The sequence below is a fragment of the Vigna umbellata genome, chromosome 5, assembly GCF_029865625.1.
Source record: "Vigna umbellata cultivar VRB3 chromosome 5, Vumbellata_1.0, whole genome shotgun sequence".
NCBI classification, from domain to species: Eukaryota; Viridiplantae; Streptophyta; class Magnoliopsida; order Fabales; family Fabaceae; genus Vigna; species Vigna umbellata.
Window position 1 is genome coordinate 46,316,639 of NC_142169.1, and position 18,212 is coordinate 46,334,850.

General features: G+C 38.6%; 1 protein-coding gene across 1 annotated transcript; it reads right to left on the reverse strand.

The window, feature by feature from the left end:
* Positions 1 to 2,757: 2,757 nt before the first annotated feature.
* Positions 2,758 to 12,171, reverse strand: LOC124846291 (cysteine proteinase inhibitor). The gene is made up of 3 exons (XM_047323525.2): positions 12,010 to 12,171; positions 10,934 to 11,137; positions 2,758 to 3,068 (listed from the first exon to the last, which is right to left on the reverse strand). Exons 1-2 carry the CDS (start codon positions 12,109 to 12,111, stop codon positions 10,946 to 10,948), a joined length of 294 nt encoding a protein of 97 aa, XP_047179481.1. The 5' UTR covers positions 12,112 to 12,171; the 3' UTR covers positions 2,758 to 3,068; positions 10,934 to 10,945.
* Between the last annotated feature and the right edge of the window lie 6,041 nt (positions 12,172 to 18,212).

An 18,212-nucleotide genomic window follows, 5' to 3' on the forward strand; every position in this document is an offset into this window, starting at 1 on the left:
TCGTCCTCGTTCTGAGTAAGGATTGAACGTTCGGTATCGAGTATCTATAAGAATCTTTGAACAAAGATGAAATTTAACTTATTGGCAATGAAAGATGAATTTGAGAAAACTGATAATGAAAGATGAAATTGAGAATGATTATGAATGAAATAGGAAGAGAATATGATATGAATGAAATGATGTGGATTTGAACGAGCGTTCTAGGGAGGAACGACTCATGGATGAATATTGGAATTGGTAAAGTATGACTGTGGTCATGCTAATGCTGGCGGTTCATCCTGATGTTTCGTGAGTACTTGTCCTCACGTAGAGGAGGGTAGGTCATGTGTGGGAACGGCAGGAGGTTCTAGTCCTTAGGGGTACTTTGGACAAATAGGACTAACCTCGAGTGGCAGCTGATGAGAGTATTTCAGTTACTACATCATCCGGGTGCACGAACGCCTGTAGCTACGCAAATTTCATACAGTCCGGACAGTCAGTCTAGTAATAGGTTTTGTATAATATGTGCGTTGAAATCTCTTGTGTGTTGGATTGTTTAAGATATATGTTTATGCATGAATTAAATTACATAAGCTTACCCTTTGTTTTCCTGTGTTGTCTGGTTTTGTACGTCTGTCCTTGTCATTGCAATGATCATCCGTGTGGATGTGAGCAGAAGAAGACGAGCTGTTGGAAGAGGCGCTAGAAGAAAAAAATTTGGAAGAAATTGAAGTAAAGACCGAACAATAGGACGTTCGGTCAATAGTCTAATTATAGTAAGGTGGTCGTTCGATCACCTTCCTTTTTGTTAAGAATGATCGTTCGATATTTTCTTTTGTAAACCGTTCGGTCAGGTTTGCTTATCTTGTACGGCTTAAATTTGTAACTCTTTCTGTAAGGTCGTTCATCCATGAGCGTACGTTCGACTCTAATGTAATACTGATCTGAATTATTATTAATGTGATTATTCTAGTATATAGTTTTGAACTGTATTTTTGGGATGTTACACTTCCTATTTCTACAACTTCATCGTAAATATCATTTCCTACAATAAAAATTACCAAAACAAGATTCACTACAAAAAATTGTGTAAATTGTGGTGATTTTAATATGATGGTTGTTTAAAATCGTCACTTTTTCTAGCATAATATGATAGTTGGAGAACTGTCACATTTTACATGTGAAATATGGCTGTTTTAACTGCCATTTTTTGAATCACCACCTTTTGTATTTAAAACATGGCATTTATAATTGTCATTTTTTTAATAAATCTAAACTTCCAAATTTTCTTGCAAGGAAAGTCAAGGACATTTTACTTGATTGTAAGTTCATTTAGTCTTAGATTAACTTTTCCTATTTTTACAAGTTCATCATAAAGATCATTTTCTACAATGAAGATTATCAAAGCAAGATTCACTACAAAAAATCGTGTAAATTGCAGCAATCTTAATATGATGGTTGTTTAAAATCGCCACTTTTTACAACATAATATCACAGTTGGAGAACTGCCACATTTTACATGCAAAATATAGCGGATTTAGCTATCTTTTTTTAATAATCACATTTTGCATGTAAAATATGATGTTTATGACTACCATTTTTTAATAAATCTAAACTCCCAAATTTCCCCACTCCCTAATTTTCCAATTCCCTCTAAATTTTTACTAAAATTCTCATCATTTTCATTGAATCCCTAACCTCCCACTCTACACCCCCTCTCCAAATCCCTCAACCACAAGCACCTCTTTCATATTGCCTACGCCCTCATTCGTTGCATGCTCCTCAAGGGCGTCCCCAACAAGAACACCTATGTTATCCTTATCAATATTTTGCTCTCTTTTGGCAAACTCTACATGCCCAAGCTCTCAAGAAATGAGCAATAAGGACTTAAACCCTCCATTAGGGTTTGAGGAAGTTCTGACATTTGATTTAGATAATTCCAACTGAGGAAGAAAGGTAGCACCATAACCATAATAAGTGGCATCACTGAAACCCAATGTGTTTTAGTCTTCTTTCTCTTCTTCTCATACGCTATGCCTCTTGCCTTTTCCTACGTGCACACCTATAGACATTGCTCTTCTACTTATTTATGTTGATGATATGGTTATTACTGGCACTGATCAAGTATCCATCCAAGAACTTAAACAACAATTACAAGCTTCATTTCATATGAAAAATCTTGGACACTTACACCATTTCCTTGTCCTTGAAGTTGAATCCACCTTCATTGGTACATTTCTCCATTGACATAAGTATACTATAAATCTGATTTCTATGGTTGATCTTTAATCATAATCTAGGTGGTATAGTAGCGGGAGATGATATTAGAAATATATGTCGAGATAATCTCGAGTACCTTACCAGATCACCTTGGGCATGTATAGTACACTTACTATACTATCTTCTACACATACTCTTTATTAACAGTAAATTATGCCCAGCCCTACATAGAAGGCAGAGGAACAGAATACCATATTTCATATTTTTATATCTCTTCAATATCCCTTTCGTGGGTATTAGTAAACAACCTATTTGTAATATCATTTCATGATATATATTTTTTAATATCTTATGACTTGTATTACTACTTTTTTCAAAGGATTTTCTGAAGCAAATATATGTCAATATAAGAATAACAACATTAACAAAATCTCAACCAAATCTCACTTAACATTTCAAGCTATGAATATAATATTTTAATTCTAAAATCAAATAACTTCCGACCTATAAAAATTGAAATACGAAAAAAAAATAGTTTTTTATCAATACAATATCAAGTTACTCCAATAATATAAATATCCTACCATTCATTTCTTTGAAATATAATAATTAGAATTGGTTATTTCCAACTCTTTAAAAATAAGTTCTTGTTAATTTATTAGGTTAAAATAACAAAATACACACACAAATCATATATTTCTAGCATTTAAACTTTATATAATAGGATGCTAATTTAGGGCATCAAATATCCATAAGAAGGTAAGAAAGCTACATTTATTTTTTACATATAGGATATAGGATTGGATGCTCTTATCCTTAGGCTTTCACCTTCGAACAACGCTAGGTTTCTTTCTTAGCTCTTCCGTAACCTGAAAAATCATGAAATACTCCTTTAAAAGCTGCAACACTAGACAAAAGATAAAACTCTACTTTTGATTTGAAAAAATGCCACAAAGAACTTAAGGGTATTGCTGTTAAGTTCTGTGCCATGTTAACAAAGATATAATAGTAATACTTGAATCATGAAACTGGAAAAACTGCACAGATTAAAGGAAATTTTGTTCTTTTAGGAGATGTTTACTTGGATTTCTCTTTTCTGTATTCACTTTTTAATTACAAAACTGGCACTTTGATTTCAAATACCTTGTTAGACTGCAGTGTATCAGATCAAAGGATGAATCGAATAAAGTTAGACAAACTTTAAATTTATGGTAATTTGATAACAATTCATGATTTCCATTACCCTCATCTCTGATTCATCAGCAAAAAAGAAAAATGAAATTCCCACTAATCTTCTAGCATTGATGATCAACAACTTATTGTCATGTTACATAGCAGCCTATACAAAAGACAGTAATCAGTAATCACACACCAGTAAAACTACAATCTGTTCAGCTTTCTACAAAGCAACCAATAAAATGAATGGAAAAATATCAATCATCAATATGACAAACTGTGATAGGTTTATGGTCAAGAAACCTATAGAAACTCACACCAACACATCCAGACAAACTCAACAGAAATAATGTATAACCTCTCTTTGTATTATCCACAGCAAAGAATACAAAGTAAAACGAATTATGAGAGCTTAACCTCCACCCTTACAGGATTAAAGAATTCCTGTCAGACTAATACTTGATCCAAAGACCCACCTTACAATTATACAAGACCTATTTATACAACCCCTTCCCGCCTTTCCTAACTGCCTGGCAGTTAGGCTAACTAATTTTTCTTTCTTCTTTCATACACTCTTAACCTCCTAACATTACCCTTCTCTCCTTCAACAACCTTGTTCTCAAGATTGAACTCCGGATATTGATCCTGGATAGTCACCCTGTCTTCCAGGTTGCGCCCTCTCTGCCTCTTTCCTGCCACTCGACCAAAATTTGTTGTATTATTTCTTCTCCTTGCTGCCTTTGTCTACTCTCCAGAATTCTCACCGGCCAATAAGTTGGTCCATCTGCTTGTAACTCAGCTGGCAGATCTTTTTCTACTTTCTTTTCCCCCACAGTTGAATGTATCCTTGCTAATTCCGGCAACCGTAATCTGTATGCCACTTTCCCCACCAGCTGTACCACCTGAAACGGCCCAAAATAACGAGCTGCCAGCTTGGGATGCAGTCAAGAAGGTATGGTAGATTGTCTAATAGACCCAGTCATCCACCTTAATATCCGCCTCTTTCCTCCTTTTGTTTGCCTGTTGTGCCATTAAATCTCGGGTCCGATTTAAATGGAATTTCAATTGCTTCATTGCCTCGTACCGTGTCATTAAATCTTGGGCTACTGCTTCCACCGGTGTCTCTCCTGGAACAAACCTACTTAGAGACAGAGGAGCTCGGCCATACACGGTTTTGAAAGGTGTACACCTAGCGGCCCCCTGATAACTTGTATTGTACCAGTATTCAGCCCAAGGTAGCATTGCATTCCATCTTTTGGGTTGTTCCGACCAAAAACACCTCAAATATTCTTCCACAATTCGATTCACGACCTCCGTTTGCCCATCTGTCTCCGGGTGATAAGCTGTGCTCATCTTGAGTTGGGTCCCCTGCATGTTATAAAGCTCCTTCCAAAATATGCTCAGGAATAAGGGATTTCTATCACTAACAACCGAAACAGGAATCCCGTGCAACCTGACGACTTCCCTAGTAAACACCTCGGCCACTGTTCTAGCTGAGTAGGGATGTTTAAGCGCCATAAAATGGGCGTATTTACTCAACCGATCTACCACCACCAAGATGGCATCATAGCCCTGGGACTTGGGCAACTTCACAATGAAATCCATGCTCACCTCCTCCCACACTGCCTGGGGTATAGGAAAGGGTTGTAGTAACCCCTGAGGCGAGGCAGCCATGTATTTGTGCTGCTGACACACCACACATCCTGCCCCAAAATCCATGACTGCCTTCTTCATGCCCATCCAATATAAAGCATGGGCTATCCTCCTATATGTGCGAAACACTCTAGAGTGGCCTCCTGTGTTGGTCACATGAAACTCAGCCAACAATTTGGGAATCCAGGCTGAGTTGGCGGATATCACCAGCCTTCCCTTGTAATGCAGTCTGTTATTCTCCAATGTATAAGCTGGATGACAGTTTGGATCTCTTTTGATATCTACTATTATTTTGCTCAGCGATTCATCCTCTCCGACCTTTCGCAACATTTCCTGGAAGTCCTGCCAGTATGACCTGGAGATCGCCTGCAATTCTGCTTCCTCCATACCTCCTTCCTCTTTTCTGGACAGGGTGTCAACAACCTTGTTGGAACTCCCTGTCTTATATACAATTTCCAAGTCATAGCCCATTAGCTTGGCTATCCAATTTTGTTGACTGTAGGTTGTGATCCTCTACTCCAGTAGATACTTCAAACTGCGTTGGTCAGTATGTACCACAAACCTCCTTCCCAGCAAGTAGGGTCTCCAATGTTGGATGGCCAGAACCAAAGCCATTAGCTCCTTGTCATAGATAGATTTACTCAGGGAACCCTCCGATAGGGCTTTGCTGAAAAAGGCAATAGGTTTCCTGTTCTGAGTCAGCACGGCCCCCACCCGTCCTCCTAAAGCATCGCATTCCACATGGAATATCTGATTAAAATCAGGCAAAGTCAAAACTGGCGCAGAGGTGACAGTAGTCTTCAGTGCTGCCATCGCGGTTCTAGCTTGTTCAGACCACACAAATTTACCCTTCTTCAACAACTCCGTTAAGGGCTTTGCTAGCTTCCTATATCCTTGCACAAATCGCTTGTAATACCCTATTGACCGAGGAAACCCCTCAAGGCTTTCAAGGTTTTTGGTTCTTCCCATTCTAAGACCGCTTTGATCTTCTCCTTATCCATCTCGACTCCTCCCTCTGAGATTTGATGTCCCATATGTTATATGCTTTTTCCCGAATTCACACTTCTTTCCATTAGCTACCCAGTCATTTCGTTCTAACACTCCTAGCACCAGATCCACATGCCCAAGATGCTCCCAACTGGCACTATATACTAAAATGTCATAAAAAAAACCAGTACAAACTTCCTTAGGTACTGCTGCAGGAGACCATTCATCACGCTTTGGAACGTGGATGGCGCATTAGTGAGACCAAAGGGCATCACTAAAAATTCGTAGTGGCCCTGATGTGTCCGGAAAGCTGTCTTCTGTACATCCTCCTTCCCCATTCTAATCTGATGATAGCCCGCTTTTAAGTCTATCTTCGAAAAATAGGTAGCTCCTCTCAACTCATCCAAGAGCTCTTCGATTACGGGGATAGGGAATTTGTCCGGCATTGTGGCTCTGTTTAAAGACCTGTAATCAACACAAAAACGTCAACTGTTGTCCTTCTTCACTAAGATAACCGGACTAGAATAGGGGCTTGTGCTTGGTCTGATTATTCCTGCTTTCATCATATCAGCCACCTGCCTTTCAATTTCTCCCTTCATAAGGTGTGGGTACCTGTAGGGATGTACATTCACTGGATTCTCCCCTTCCTTCAGTGGAATTAAGTGCTCCATATCACGAGGTGGTGGTAAGCCTTGCACCTCCTGAAATACTCGGTATTAAGCACTGCCTCCAACTCTGCTTTCTGCTCACCTATCAAGTCAACTGGCCCCTCACCGTCCACCTCTTTCTCCACTCGGCCCAGATCCCAAACCATTACCCATGACTCAGCATCTGTCAACTTTAATAAAGCCTGAGGTTCCACCAGCTATCGAGATAAAGCTGGGTCACCTTGTATCCTCACCTTCTTACCCTCCAAGTTATACCCCATGGTCATTTCTTTCCAATTTATCATCACCTCCCCCAGTTTAGCTAGCCATTCAACCCCCAAGATGACATCTACACCGCCTGGTTCGAATAAATGGAGCCTCTCCTCAACCGCTGCCTCTGCCAGAATAATCGCTACCTTCTCACAACACCCTCTCGTCTCCCTTCTCTACCCATCCCCCAAACTCACCTGATAAGGGGACGTGTCGTCTATGGGTAGCTTCAGCTCTTCTGCCAGCCTTCGGCTAATAAAGTTGTGATAGGATATGAATGTGGGCCTTAGAAGGAAGGGAAGACAATAATAAAATATAGTTCTTAGAGGGGTTGAGGAATCTGTTAGGACAGTTAGGAAGCAGGGGATAGGATAACTGTCCTGGTGGGGTGTTATGTTCAGTTTAGAAGGAGTCTTTAAATAGGGAAATGGTTGTCTAGGGAGGGGACGTTTTGAGAGATCATTGTTGACAGGTTTTGACCTGTGAAGAGGGTTAAGCCTCTGTATCCGGATTGTATAGAACATTCTTTCTGTGAATAATACTCAGTTTCACTCTTTTCTTTGTGTTTTGCGGTGAGAAGTGAGTTCTTTCTTAGGTTCCCAGTTCAAGAACCTATCAAGTTGTGACTGGCCCCGCTGTCGATGAGGACCAGCACCTCCCTGTCGCCAATCTTTCCCTTCAACTTCATCGTTTTAGGTTGGGTTAACCCTCCTGCGGAACAAGCCGATAATTCCATAGGCTTCGGATTTTTGTCTATTCCCTCGTCTGCGTCGTCCTCCTCATCCTCCGCCAGCAACAACACTCGCAAACTCTTCTCCGAGCAGCGATGGCCGGGTGCAAATGGACCCCACATCGGAAACATCGTCCCTCTTCTCTCCTTTTAAGAAATTCAGGGTACGGCAAGTTTCACACTGTCCTTCCCCGATTGTCACTCCCTCCGGTCAGAGTCCCTCTCGTGCTTCTCGCCGGCATAACTCCATCTCTCCTCGCTGGCCCATTACACTTTGTTTCGCCTGTCCGGTTCAAGGATTGACGTTCGGTATCGCAACGTACCACCGCCCCCGTCATGCGCGACCTCGCTAGGTTAACCTTGAACCCGTTCCAACCACCTCCTTTCACTCTTATCGTTGCGTCTTCTACATCCCGCGCGATCCTCATCGCAACCATCAATTCTTGAGGATCTTGAATGCGAACTTGCCCCTTTATGTCTTCTCGCAGACCGGTGAGAAAAGACCCCAACACCTGCTCCTCCAATACCCCACGAGTCTGGCCTATTAGTGTTTCAAAGTTCCGGACGTACTCCTCCACTTATCCGTCTTGCCGCAGTGTCGCAAGCTGCTCAAATACAGTTCCCCTGAACCCCCTCCAAACCGACTAACTAACGCTATCTTCAGGGCCGTCCAAGAACGAATCTTGGCTTTTTCCTTCAAAAATTTAAACCAGTAACTCGCAATGCCCTCCATACTAATATATGTGAGCTCCACCTTGTCCTCCTCCGCCACCTTCTGAATGTGAAAGAAACGTTTTGCCCGATTAATCCAGCTGTGAGGTTCCAAACCTTCGAAAGATGGTAGATCCACCCGTTTTCGCCAAATTTGTTGTATCCCCATATTATCGTGTCTTCCCTCATTATCATTCACCGAACTATCATTCCCGTTAGAGATTTCGTCATGATTGTTCGTTTTCGTCCCATCATCCTCATCATTTGTTGCAGATCTTGTTGCACAGCGGCGGACTCCACCTTCATCCCCTCCATTGTGATTTCCAGCGCGTCCAGTCTTCCCTCCATGGTTCCCTCCTTTTTCTTCACACGCCCTCTTGATCCGGCAGGTTGGACCAATTGATAGGTTTCTGGTCAAGAAACCTATAGAAACTCACACCAACACACCCAGACAAACTCAACAGAAATACTGTATAACCTCTCTGATAGACTTCTTTAATCAAGAAGTCAAGAAAATGAGTAGAAACTGATAACAGTTGAAAAACTGTTATTTTCATGATTAAAATTGACACTAAAAGCAACCTTTACACTTAGAAACTAGCTTGAAATCATGCTTTTCTTCATATTTTTAGAAATAAGAGAGCTGGACAGGTTTATGCTTGATTTCAGTGTTTTTGTGCAGGTTTTAAGGTGAATTTGGTGAAAGAAGTGAAGAAAGAGAGAGATGAAATCAGAAAAGACAATAAAAAGTGCAAAAGGAGAAGCCGAAGTCACCGCTCAGCGGCAGTTTACCGCTGAGCGGCACTCAGGAGCTTGCGGGAGGTCCGCTGAGGGGCAAAATGGCCGCTGAGGGGAGCAAACAAGTCACGCACTCACCGCTGAGCGGTATTTTACCGCTGAGCGGCACTTTAATGGGCTTGGACTTGACTTTTTGTAATTTACGAATGATATATAAGCTTTAGGGTTTCCTAGGGTTAGGCATCTTTGGCTGGAACGAGGCAAACACTCTCTCTTCCACCCCTTTGAAGGAGGATCTTGGATGCTGAGGCTTCCTCTTCACCTTTTTAGGGTTTATTCTTTCATTCTTTCATTGTAATTCATCTAGGTTCACCATGAATATGGTGAACTAAACTCTGTATGTTTGTTGGGGAATCAATGTAATCTTGTGAAACTCTCATATATGGAATCTGTTTTTACATCTTTTAATTAAGACTTATGCTTTCTTTTCTTCATTAGTTAGGGTTTTTCCTCTTTGCTTAATGCTTGCATTGTTTAACTCATTCGATGCATGATTATTGGTTTTGTCGATACGGGCACGTACGGGGAAGTCTAGATCCGGGGAATTTCTCCCAATTTTATATTGGTTGTCATTAAGCTCCTGCACTTATGAACTGATCATTAGGAATGCTAGGAATTGTATGAACTCGTGATTAGGGAGAAGCCTTCTGGAAAGGTACATTAGAGAGTGGCATTAACAATGATGATTTGACTGTTGAATTCCTAAAAATATATGAGAGTGGATAAGATGAAATTGACCCCCAACAACATATTCATATCTATATTTCATTGAAAGTGTTTATCTTTTGCTTTTTGCCATTGATCAAAATTCATGCATACATGTTTATTTTCTGTCTTGCATTTTAAACCCCAAATATTTCGTTTGTAAGTCTTAGTTAATCAAGAAACCACATAACTAAACTAGGCCGTGAGTCCTTTGGGAAGAACGATACTTGGTCTAACCAAGTTTATTACTTGAACGATTCGGTCATACTTGCCGATTGAAAACAAGTTTGTGACATCATAATTTGGTGTTCATAAATTTGTCCATCAGAAACACACACCAGACAAACTCAACACAGTGAATAACCTCTGATTGTATTTAGTGAATCAAAGAATACAATTGTTCCCACAGCTATCAAGGAAGCCTAATCTTCCCCCCTCCCACACTAAACAATACAAAAACATTCCTCTCCCGCCCTTCTCAACAAACTCTTTATTTATACTCTCATATACTTCTAACAAACTCCTAACTGACTTCTTTACTTCCCGCCTTTTTTATTCCTTCTTACATATACTTTTAATCCTCTATCACTATCTTCGTATTATCAACAGCAAAGAATACAAAGTACAACGAATGATGAGAGCTTAACCTCCCCCCTTACAGGATTAAAGAATTCCTGTCAGACTAATACTTGATCCAAAGACCCCCCCTTACAATTATATAAGACCTATTTATACAACCCCTTCCCGCCTTTCCTAACTGCCAAGGCAGTTAGGCTAACTAATGTTTCTTTCTTCTTTCATACACTCTTAACCTCCTAACACTCTGTATTGACATAAAAACTCTTGGGTGTAAATCAGAAACTGATTCAGACTTCAAGTTCTAGTTCTTTGAACTTCCTCAACCCACTTAGTCCCCTATAGATTCCAAACTCAGTTTCTGATCCAGTTTTTGAGTATAAAAGATGTTAATACTATTGAAGGTTTGCATTCATCAATAAACCATTCATACTTAAAATCAGACAGAAGAAATTGTGTACCACTGTTATCAAACACGTACCAGCTAAGCACACTATGCAGGTGCATCTCCAACAAGTTTGAACTCTTGCAGCTCCTTGAAGTTCAACCATGGCTTCTCCCAGACTTTGGCTTCATAAACCTTCTTTTGCCCACCATCTTTTGCCTCCAAAGTGATGGTGTACAAGGTACCAGAAACTACTTGCTGTTGTGCACTTACCACCCTTCCAAACTCCAGAAGGGCGTTCTGCATATAGCCATCACCAATCAATAAAAACAAAATAAAAATAGACACCAGTTTGCATTTCTACTACTACAAAGAACAAAATGTCAAACTTTGTTGTTAAAATTCGCGCCACAAAACCATTTATTCACTGACATACTATAAATGCAGATTTTATCCTGACAATCAATAATCAATTATGGCTTCTGATAGTGGATTATGGGCTTCCACAAGCTCCAAATGACAAATATTTGCATCATAACCTTCCTCTCTCTCTCACTCGCTTTGCACCATACCATACTGAGGCAAAGTGCATGTTCGGTAGAAGATACTTTGTTAGGCAAATATTGGCGTATTTTTCCAAATAGATCTGCCAACACACTCTGAAATATTTTCCTTCTAAGTTACTCTCAATTACTGATTAAATTTTTTGGAAGTTATTAAAATCATGTCTGATACTATATATAAGAAACAAAACTTAGAAAATTTAGCAATTTACAATAAATTTAAGCTAATAACACTGAGTATATTCACAAAATTATCTTTAACATTCTCTTCTTAGAAAACTCTACCTCAGAACAAACAGGGCATGTGCTATAAATAATCAATCCCACAACAGAAGAACCCCATTATCCCCACAAGAAAAATCCAAAAGTTAACAATTATTGTTCATCAAACAAAAGAGATAATATAATCAAACATGTGAATCTCCGAAGAAACCTTGGCATGGCCGAAACCGATCAACGACCAGACCCAATAGGAAATCAACAGAAAATTTGGGAATTTCTCGAGAAGCATACAGACACCGAGCAAAACATAATGAATGGTACAAATTTCTTTAATCTTTTTGAAGGAAAAAAATAAAATAAAGGGTGTGTGAAAGGAAAAAGAAAAACCTGTTTTTTGTTGTGTTCTCCAACAGCAAATCGAGCTAAACTATCGATCTCAACGCTGTTCTGGCTTCCTGCGACATTACGATTGCCACCAAGTGTTGCCATTATCTCTCTCTTGGATGAACTGAGAAGATCTTCGTGCCTTCTCCTTTTATGCAGTTACGACTTAAGAGTAGAGAGGGGATTCTTTGCGTCATTGTTATCCTCGGTTTCTGTTGATTTGACACGTGTCACTGATAACACGTTATTTGTTGCTTTTGTTTTCACTGTCAACCACGATTTTGTCGAGAAAGTCTAAGGTGAAAGCTTCGTCGTGGTTACTTAGCGCGTTCCTCTTTTACTTAGATGTTAAGAATTGGAAAATGGAAATTATACTTCTTAACAAATTCAAAATATTATTAAAGTTTAACTTAGGTTTATTGGGGATATTTTTAATTAAACTTTTAGTAAATTTTTAATTTTTATTAAGTATTTAAGATTTTGGTATATTTTTAATTGAGTATTTGTTATTTAATTTTGTAATTACGTGATTTTACATAGATAATGAAAATGATTTAGTTAAGTTTGAAATTTTTTGTAATTGTAAGTATTTTTTTATTGAATTTTGTTAAAAAAATTATATTCTATTAAGTGTGTATTTTCTTTTACATTTCTTAATAAAATTCTATGGTTGTTTAAGTTTAAAGTAACACATACAAAATTTAATAAAAACAAATTGCGTTTTAAAAAATTTTAATTATATTTGTTTCTGTATATAAGTGAGTAGGACCAAGGAACACACATTTCCGTTTTTACATTCTCTTCTTTCTTCCTTCGAGACCACTTGATTTGATTCCTTTAAGTCCAAACCGAACAGTGGGTACCTGCTAAAGACACTCTGACACTCAAGTCATATTTTAATCAATGAACTTAATTCACAATTAAGTATCAGAACTCAATTAAGCTAACCTTACATATGTAGCTTACCTCTATATTTATAAATTTATCATGGACCTTAAGTTAATATTAGTCCAATAACACCAATGTCAGTGTTAGCCCAGTTGTAGCCCAACACTTTAAGTTAATATTAGTCCAATAACACTAATGTCCGTGTTGGTCCAATTGTAGCCCAACACCTATTGGCCCGTTTTACTTGTTTCACTTATAATTTACAACGAATTTACCGAACGACATGTGTATCTTTCCCACACCGTTCAGTTAATGCATCATGTTCACGTTCAGTGATGCCTTATCGCATGGCCTACCGAACATATCACATATTATACCATACACATGCCCCCAAGTCCGAGACAACAATAGTTGGCGACAGGACTTTTAACCGTTTTAAACTCGCTGACCTTGGAAGTTTTACCCTTATTATTATTTAAGAAAATAAATTGTTCCTGCGTCTAGGGAAATGGTAGGGATGACAATTTTGCACCGTGGATTGGTTTTTTTCTTTTCCCGCGCTGTTAGAAGATACAAAGTCGTCCAAACGTATTCGCTGGATCAAACTTCATCCTACGGCCAATGTTGGTTCTCACTCTGCAATTTAATACCTATAAATGTGGTAGGCCCATTGCGTCATTTTACTTTTCCAGCAATAACTTTAGAGCACAACGTTCAACTTACACATACCTAAGGTAAGAATAATGGCTACTGTGAATTTATCATCATCCAAAGAGTCTTCGGGAGGGAGAAGGCAGGGCAACGATGATGGAGTCTCAATTGCGACGACGTTGTTTAACCCTCGGCAAGTGTAACCGAATCGTATCAAGTAATAAAACTGGTAAGACCAAGTATTGTTCTCCCAAAGGACTCACGACCTAGACAGTTATGTGATTTGTTGATTATCTAAGACTTGTAGAACCAATTCTTGTAAGTTTTAAATGAAAAATACTGAAAAGTAAATATGAATGCATGTATTGATCAATGGGCAAGAAGAAACAGAACACGTGGTTTGAAATATATGAATGAATATGTTGTTGGGGTTTATCAATTTAATCCTATCCACTCTCATGTATTCTAGAATTCATCTTTCTTCATTAATTGTTAATGTCACTTTCTAAATTACCTTAAACTCGATGTCTCGTCGAAGAAAGCCTAATCATAATCACTAGTTTACAATGTCTTGTCTCCCTAGCAATTACTCATGCATTATAAAGAACAGAAGCTTAAAGGCAACCAACCATCATACTCCTATGTCTATGTTTATACTACTATTGGGAGAGATTCCCAGATCTAGATTTCCCCGTATATGTCCATATCGACAAAACCAATAATCATGACATCGAATGAGTTAAACAATGCATGCTTAATGAAAGAAAGAATGTATCATAAAGATCTTAAAGAACAAATTCAATACATGAGAGTTTCACAGGATTACATTGATTCCCCAACAACAATAAAGGTTTAGTTCACCATATTCATAGTGAAACTAGATGAAATACAATGAAAGAGTGAAAGATAAAACCCTAGAAAGGTGAGAAAGGAGTTATAGCATCCAAAATCCTCCTCCAAGGGGTGAAAGAGTGTGTTTTTGCTTCGTTCCAGCCAAAGATGTCTAACCTAGGTTGACTAAAACCTTATATAGCTTTCTAAAAATTATAGAAAAGTGGCCCAAGGCCCATTAAAATGCCGCTCAACGGTAAGTGCGGGTCTTCAATTTTGCCCCTCAGCTGTTGTTTTTGCCCTTCAACGGTGATTTCGGCACCTGAAAAGTGGCGCTCAGCGGTAATTACCGCTTAGCGCAACTTTTTCTGCACTCTGGTTGACTTTTTTGCTTTTTGGTTGACTAGTTGACTTTTCTGGTGACTGGTTGACTTTTTCTGGTTTTTGGTTGACTTTTCTGCATTCCAACCATTCGGTACTTTAACTCTTCTTTCAAATCATTCCAATAACCAAAAAAATCAAAGGAATCTAGCACAAAACCATAAAATTCACCTTCAACTCTCATATTCACAAAACTAAAGCAAAAACATGAGTTAAAGCAAGTTTCTATGTTAAAAATGGTTGATTGATTATCGAAATTAAGTATAAAAATAACGGTTTTTCAATCCTTTGTAAAACACTTTTGAAGGAATATAAAGTTTACTCTGCTCAAGCATTTCCCTCACCCAAACTTTGCTCAAAAGTTACCTATCCCTAAGCTTCCCCTTTCTCTCCTCTAGCTTCCTTCTAGGAATGGAAGGCGGTCTGAGCTAGTACCACTTACCACCGAAAGCTCTTCATCCACCAAAAATCTTCCACTAAACCCAAGTCTTCCGCTGCCATTTGATTTCCGTGTGCGAACATCATCTCTGTTCACGGTTCAATCCATCATTCCGCTGCTTCATATCATCCTCTAGCTGGGTGATGGACAAATTTATGAACACCAAATTATGATGTCACAAACTTGTTTTCAATCGGCAAGTATGACCGAATCGTTCAAGTAATAAAACTTGGTAAGACCAAGTATCGTTCTTCCCAAAGGACTCACGGCCTAGTTTAGTTATGTGATTTCTTAATTAACTAAGACTTACAAACGAATTAATTGGGGTTTAAAATGCAAGACAGAAAATAAACATGTATGCATGAATTGTGATCAATGGCAAAAAGCAAAAGATAAACACTTTCAATGAAATTTATGTATGGATATGTTGTTGGGGTTCAATTTCATCTTATCCACTCTCATATATTTTAGGAATTCAACGATCAAATCACCATTGTTAATGCCACTCTCTAATGTACCTTTCCAGAAGGCTTCTCCCTAATCACGAGTTCATACAATTCCTAGCATTCCTAATGATTAGTTCATAAGTACAGGAGCTTAACGACAACCAATATAAAATTGGGAGAAATTCCCCGGATCTAGACTTCCCCGTACGTTCCCGTATCGACAAAACCAATAATCATGCATCGAATGAGTTAAACCATGCAAGCATTAAACAAAGAGGAAAAACCCTAACTAATGATGAAAGAAAGCATAAGTCTTAATTAAAAGATGTAAAAACAGATTCCATATATGAGAGTTTCACAAGACTACATTGATTCCCCAACAAACATAAAGAGGTTAGTTCACCATATTCATGGTGAACCTAGATGAATTACAATGAAAGAATGAAAGAATAAACCCTAAAAAGGTGAAGCGGAAGCCTCAGCATCCAAGATCCTCCTTCAAAGGGGTGGTAGAGAGAGTGTTTTCTTCGTTCCAGCCAAAGATCCCTAACCCTAGGAAACCCTAAAGCTTATGTATCATTCGTAAATTACAAAAAGTCAAGTCCAAGCCCATTAAAGTGCCGCTCAGCGGTAAACTACCGCTCAGCGGTGATTGCGTGACTTGTTTTCTCCCCTCAGCGGATCTCCCGTGACTTCCAGAGTACCGCTCAGCGGTAAAATACCGCTCAGCGGTGAGTGCGTGACTTATTTTCTCCCCTCAGCGGCCATTTTGCCCCTCAGCGGACCTCCCGCAAACTCCTGAGTGCCGCTCAGCGGTAGACTGCCGCTGAGCGGTGACTTCGGCTTCTCCTTTTGCACTTTTTATTGTCTTTTCTGATTTCATCTCTCTCCTTCTTCACTTCTTTTACCAAATTCACCTTAAAACCTGCACAAAAACATTGAAATCAAGCATAAACCTGTCCAGCTCTCTTATTTCCAAAAATATACAGAAAAGCATGATTTCAAGCTACTTTCTAAGTGTAAAGGTTGCTTTTAGTGTCAATTTTAATCATGAAAATAACAGTTTTTCAACTGTTATCTGATAACAGTTGAAAAACTGTTATTTTCATGCTTAAAGTTGATACTAAAAGCAACCTTTAGACTTAGAAACTAGCTTGAAATCATGCCTTTTGTTTATATTTTCAGAAATAAGAGAGCTGGACAGGTTTATGCTTGATTTAAGTGTTCTTGTGCAGGTTTTGAGGTGAATTTGGTGAAAGAAGTGAAGAATAAGAGAGAGGACATTAGAAAAGACAAGAAAGAGTGCAAAAAGGAGAAGTCGAAGGCACCGCTCAGCGGCAAACTACCGCTGAGCGGCACTCAAGAGGTGACGTTGGAACCGCTGAGGGGCAAAATGGCCGCTGAGGGGAAGAAAGAAGACGCGCAATCACCGCTGAGCGGTAAATACCGCTGAGCGGCACTTTTTAGGCTTGGACTTTTGTAATCTTTTGTAACTCTAGATTAGTATATAAGGGCTTGCACGTCCTATAGTTAGGCATCTTTGGCAGAAACGAGGCAAACACTCTCTCTTTCACCCCTTTGAAGGAGGATCTTGGATGCTCAGGCTACCTCTTCACCTTTATTGGGTTTATTCTTTCATACTTTCATTGTAATTCATCTAGGTTCACCATGAATATGGTGAACTAAACCTTGTATGTTTGTTGGGGAGTCAAAGTAATCTCTTGAAGCTCTCATATATGGATTTGTTGAGTACATCTTTGAATTAAGACATATGCTTTCTTTCATCATTAGTTAGGGTTTTTCCTCTTTGCTCAATGCTTGCATTGTTTAACTCATTCTAATGCATGATTATTGGTTTTGTTGATACGGACACGTACGGGGAAATCTAGATCCGGGGAATTTCTCCCAATATTATACTGACAATATTATATTGGTTGCTTTTAAGCTCCTGCACTCATGAACTAATCATTAGGAATGCTAGGAATTGTATGAACTATTTGATTAGGGAGAAGCCATCTAGAATGGTACATTAGAGAGTGGCATTAACAATGATGATTTGAATGTTGAATTCCTAAAATATATGAGAGTGGATGAGATGAAATTGACCCCCAACAACATATTCATTCATATATTTCCTTGAAAGTGTTTATCTTTTGTCTTTGTCATTGATCAATTCATGCATACATATTTAATTTTCGTCTTTGCATATTAAACTTCAATTATTGTGTTCTTAAGTCTTAGCTAATCAACAAATCACATAACTAAACTAGGCCGTGAGTCCTTTGGGAGAACGATACTTGGTCTTACCAAGTTTATTACTTGAAACGATTCGGTCATACTTGCCGATTGTGAAACAAGTTTGTGACATCATATTTTGGTGCTTACAAATTTGTCCATCAAGTTTTTGGCGCCGTTGCCGGGGATTCATGGTTTAACTGGTTAATTTGTGTGATTATTGATTATCTTTGACTTTAATTTGAATTTTTGTTTTTATTTTTCTGTTTTTTATTGTATTTTATCTTTTTATCTTTTTAGATTAGATTTTATTTTATTTTATTAGATTTTATTTT

Coding starts and splice junctions, on each gene's coding strand:
- LOC124846291 (XM_047323525.2), bottom strand. CDS start 12,111: ATGGCAACACTTGGTGGCAATCGTAATGTCGCAGGAAGCCAGAACAGC. Junction 11,138..12,009: donor GAGAACACAACAAAAAACAG/GTTTTTCTTTTT, acceptor GGCTATATGCAG/AACGCCCTTCTGGAGTTTGG.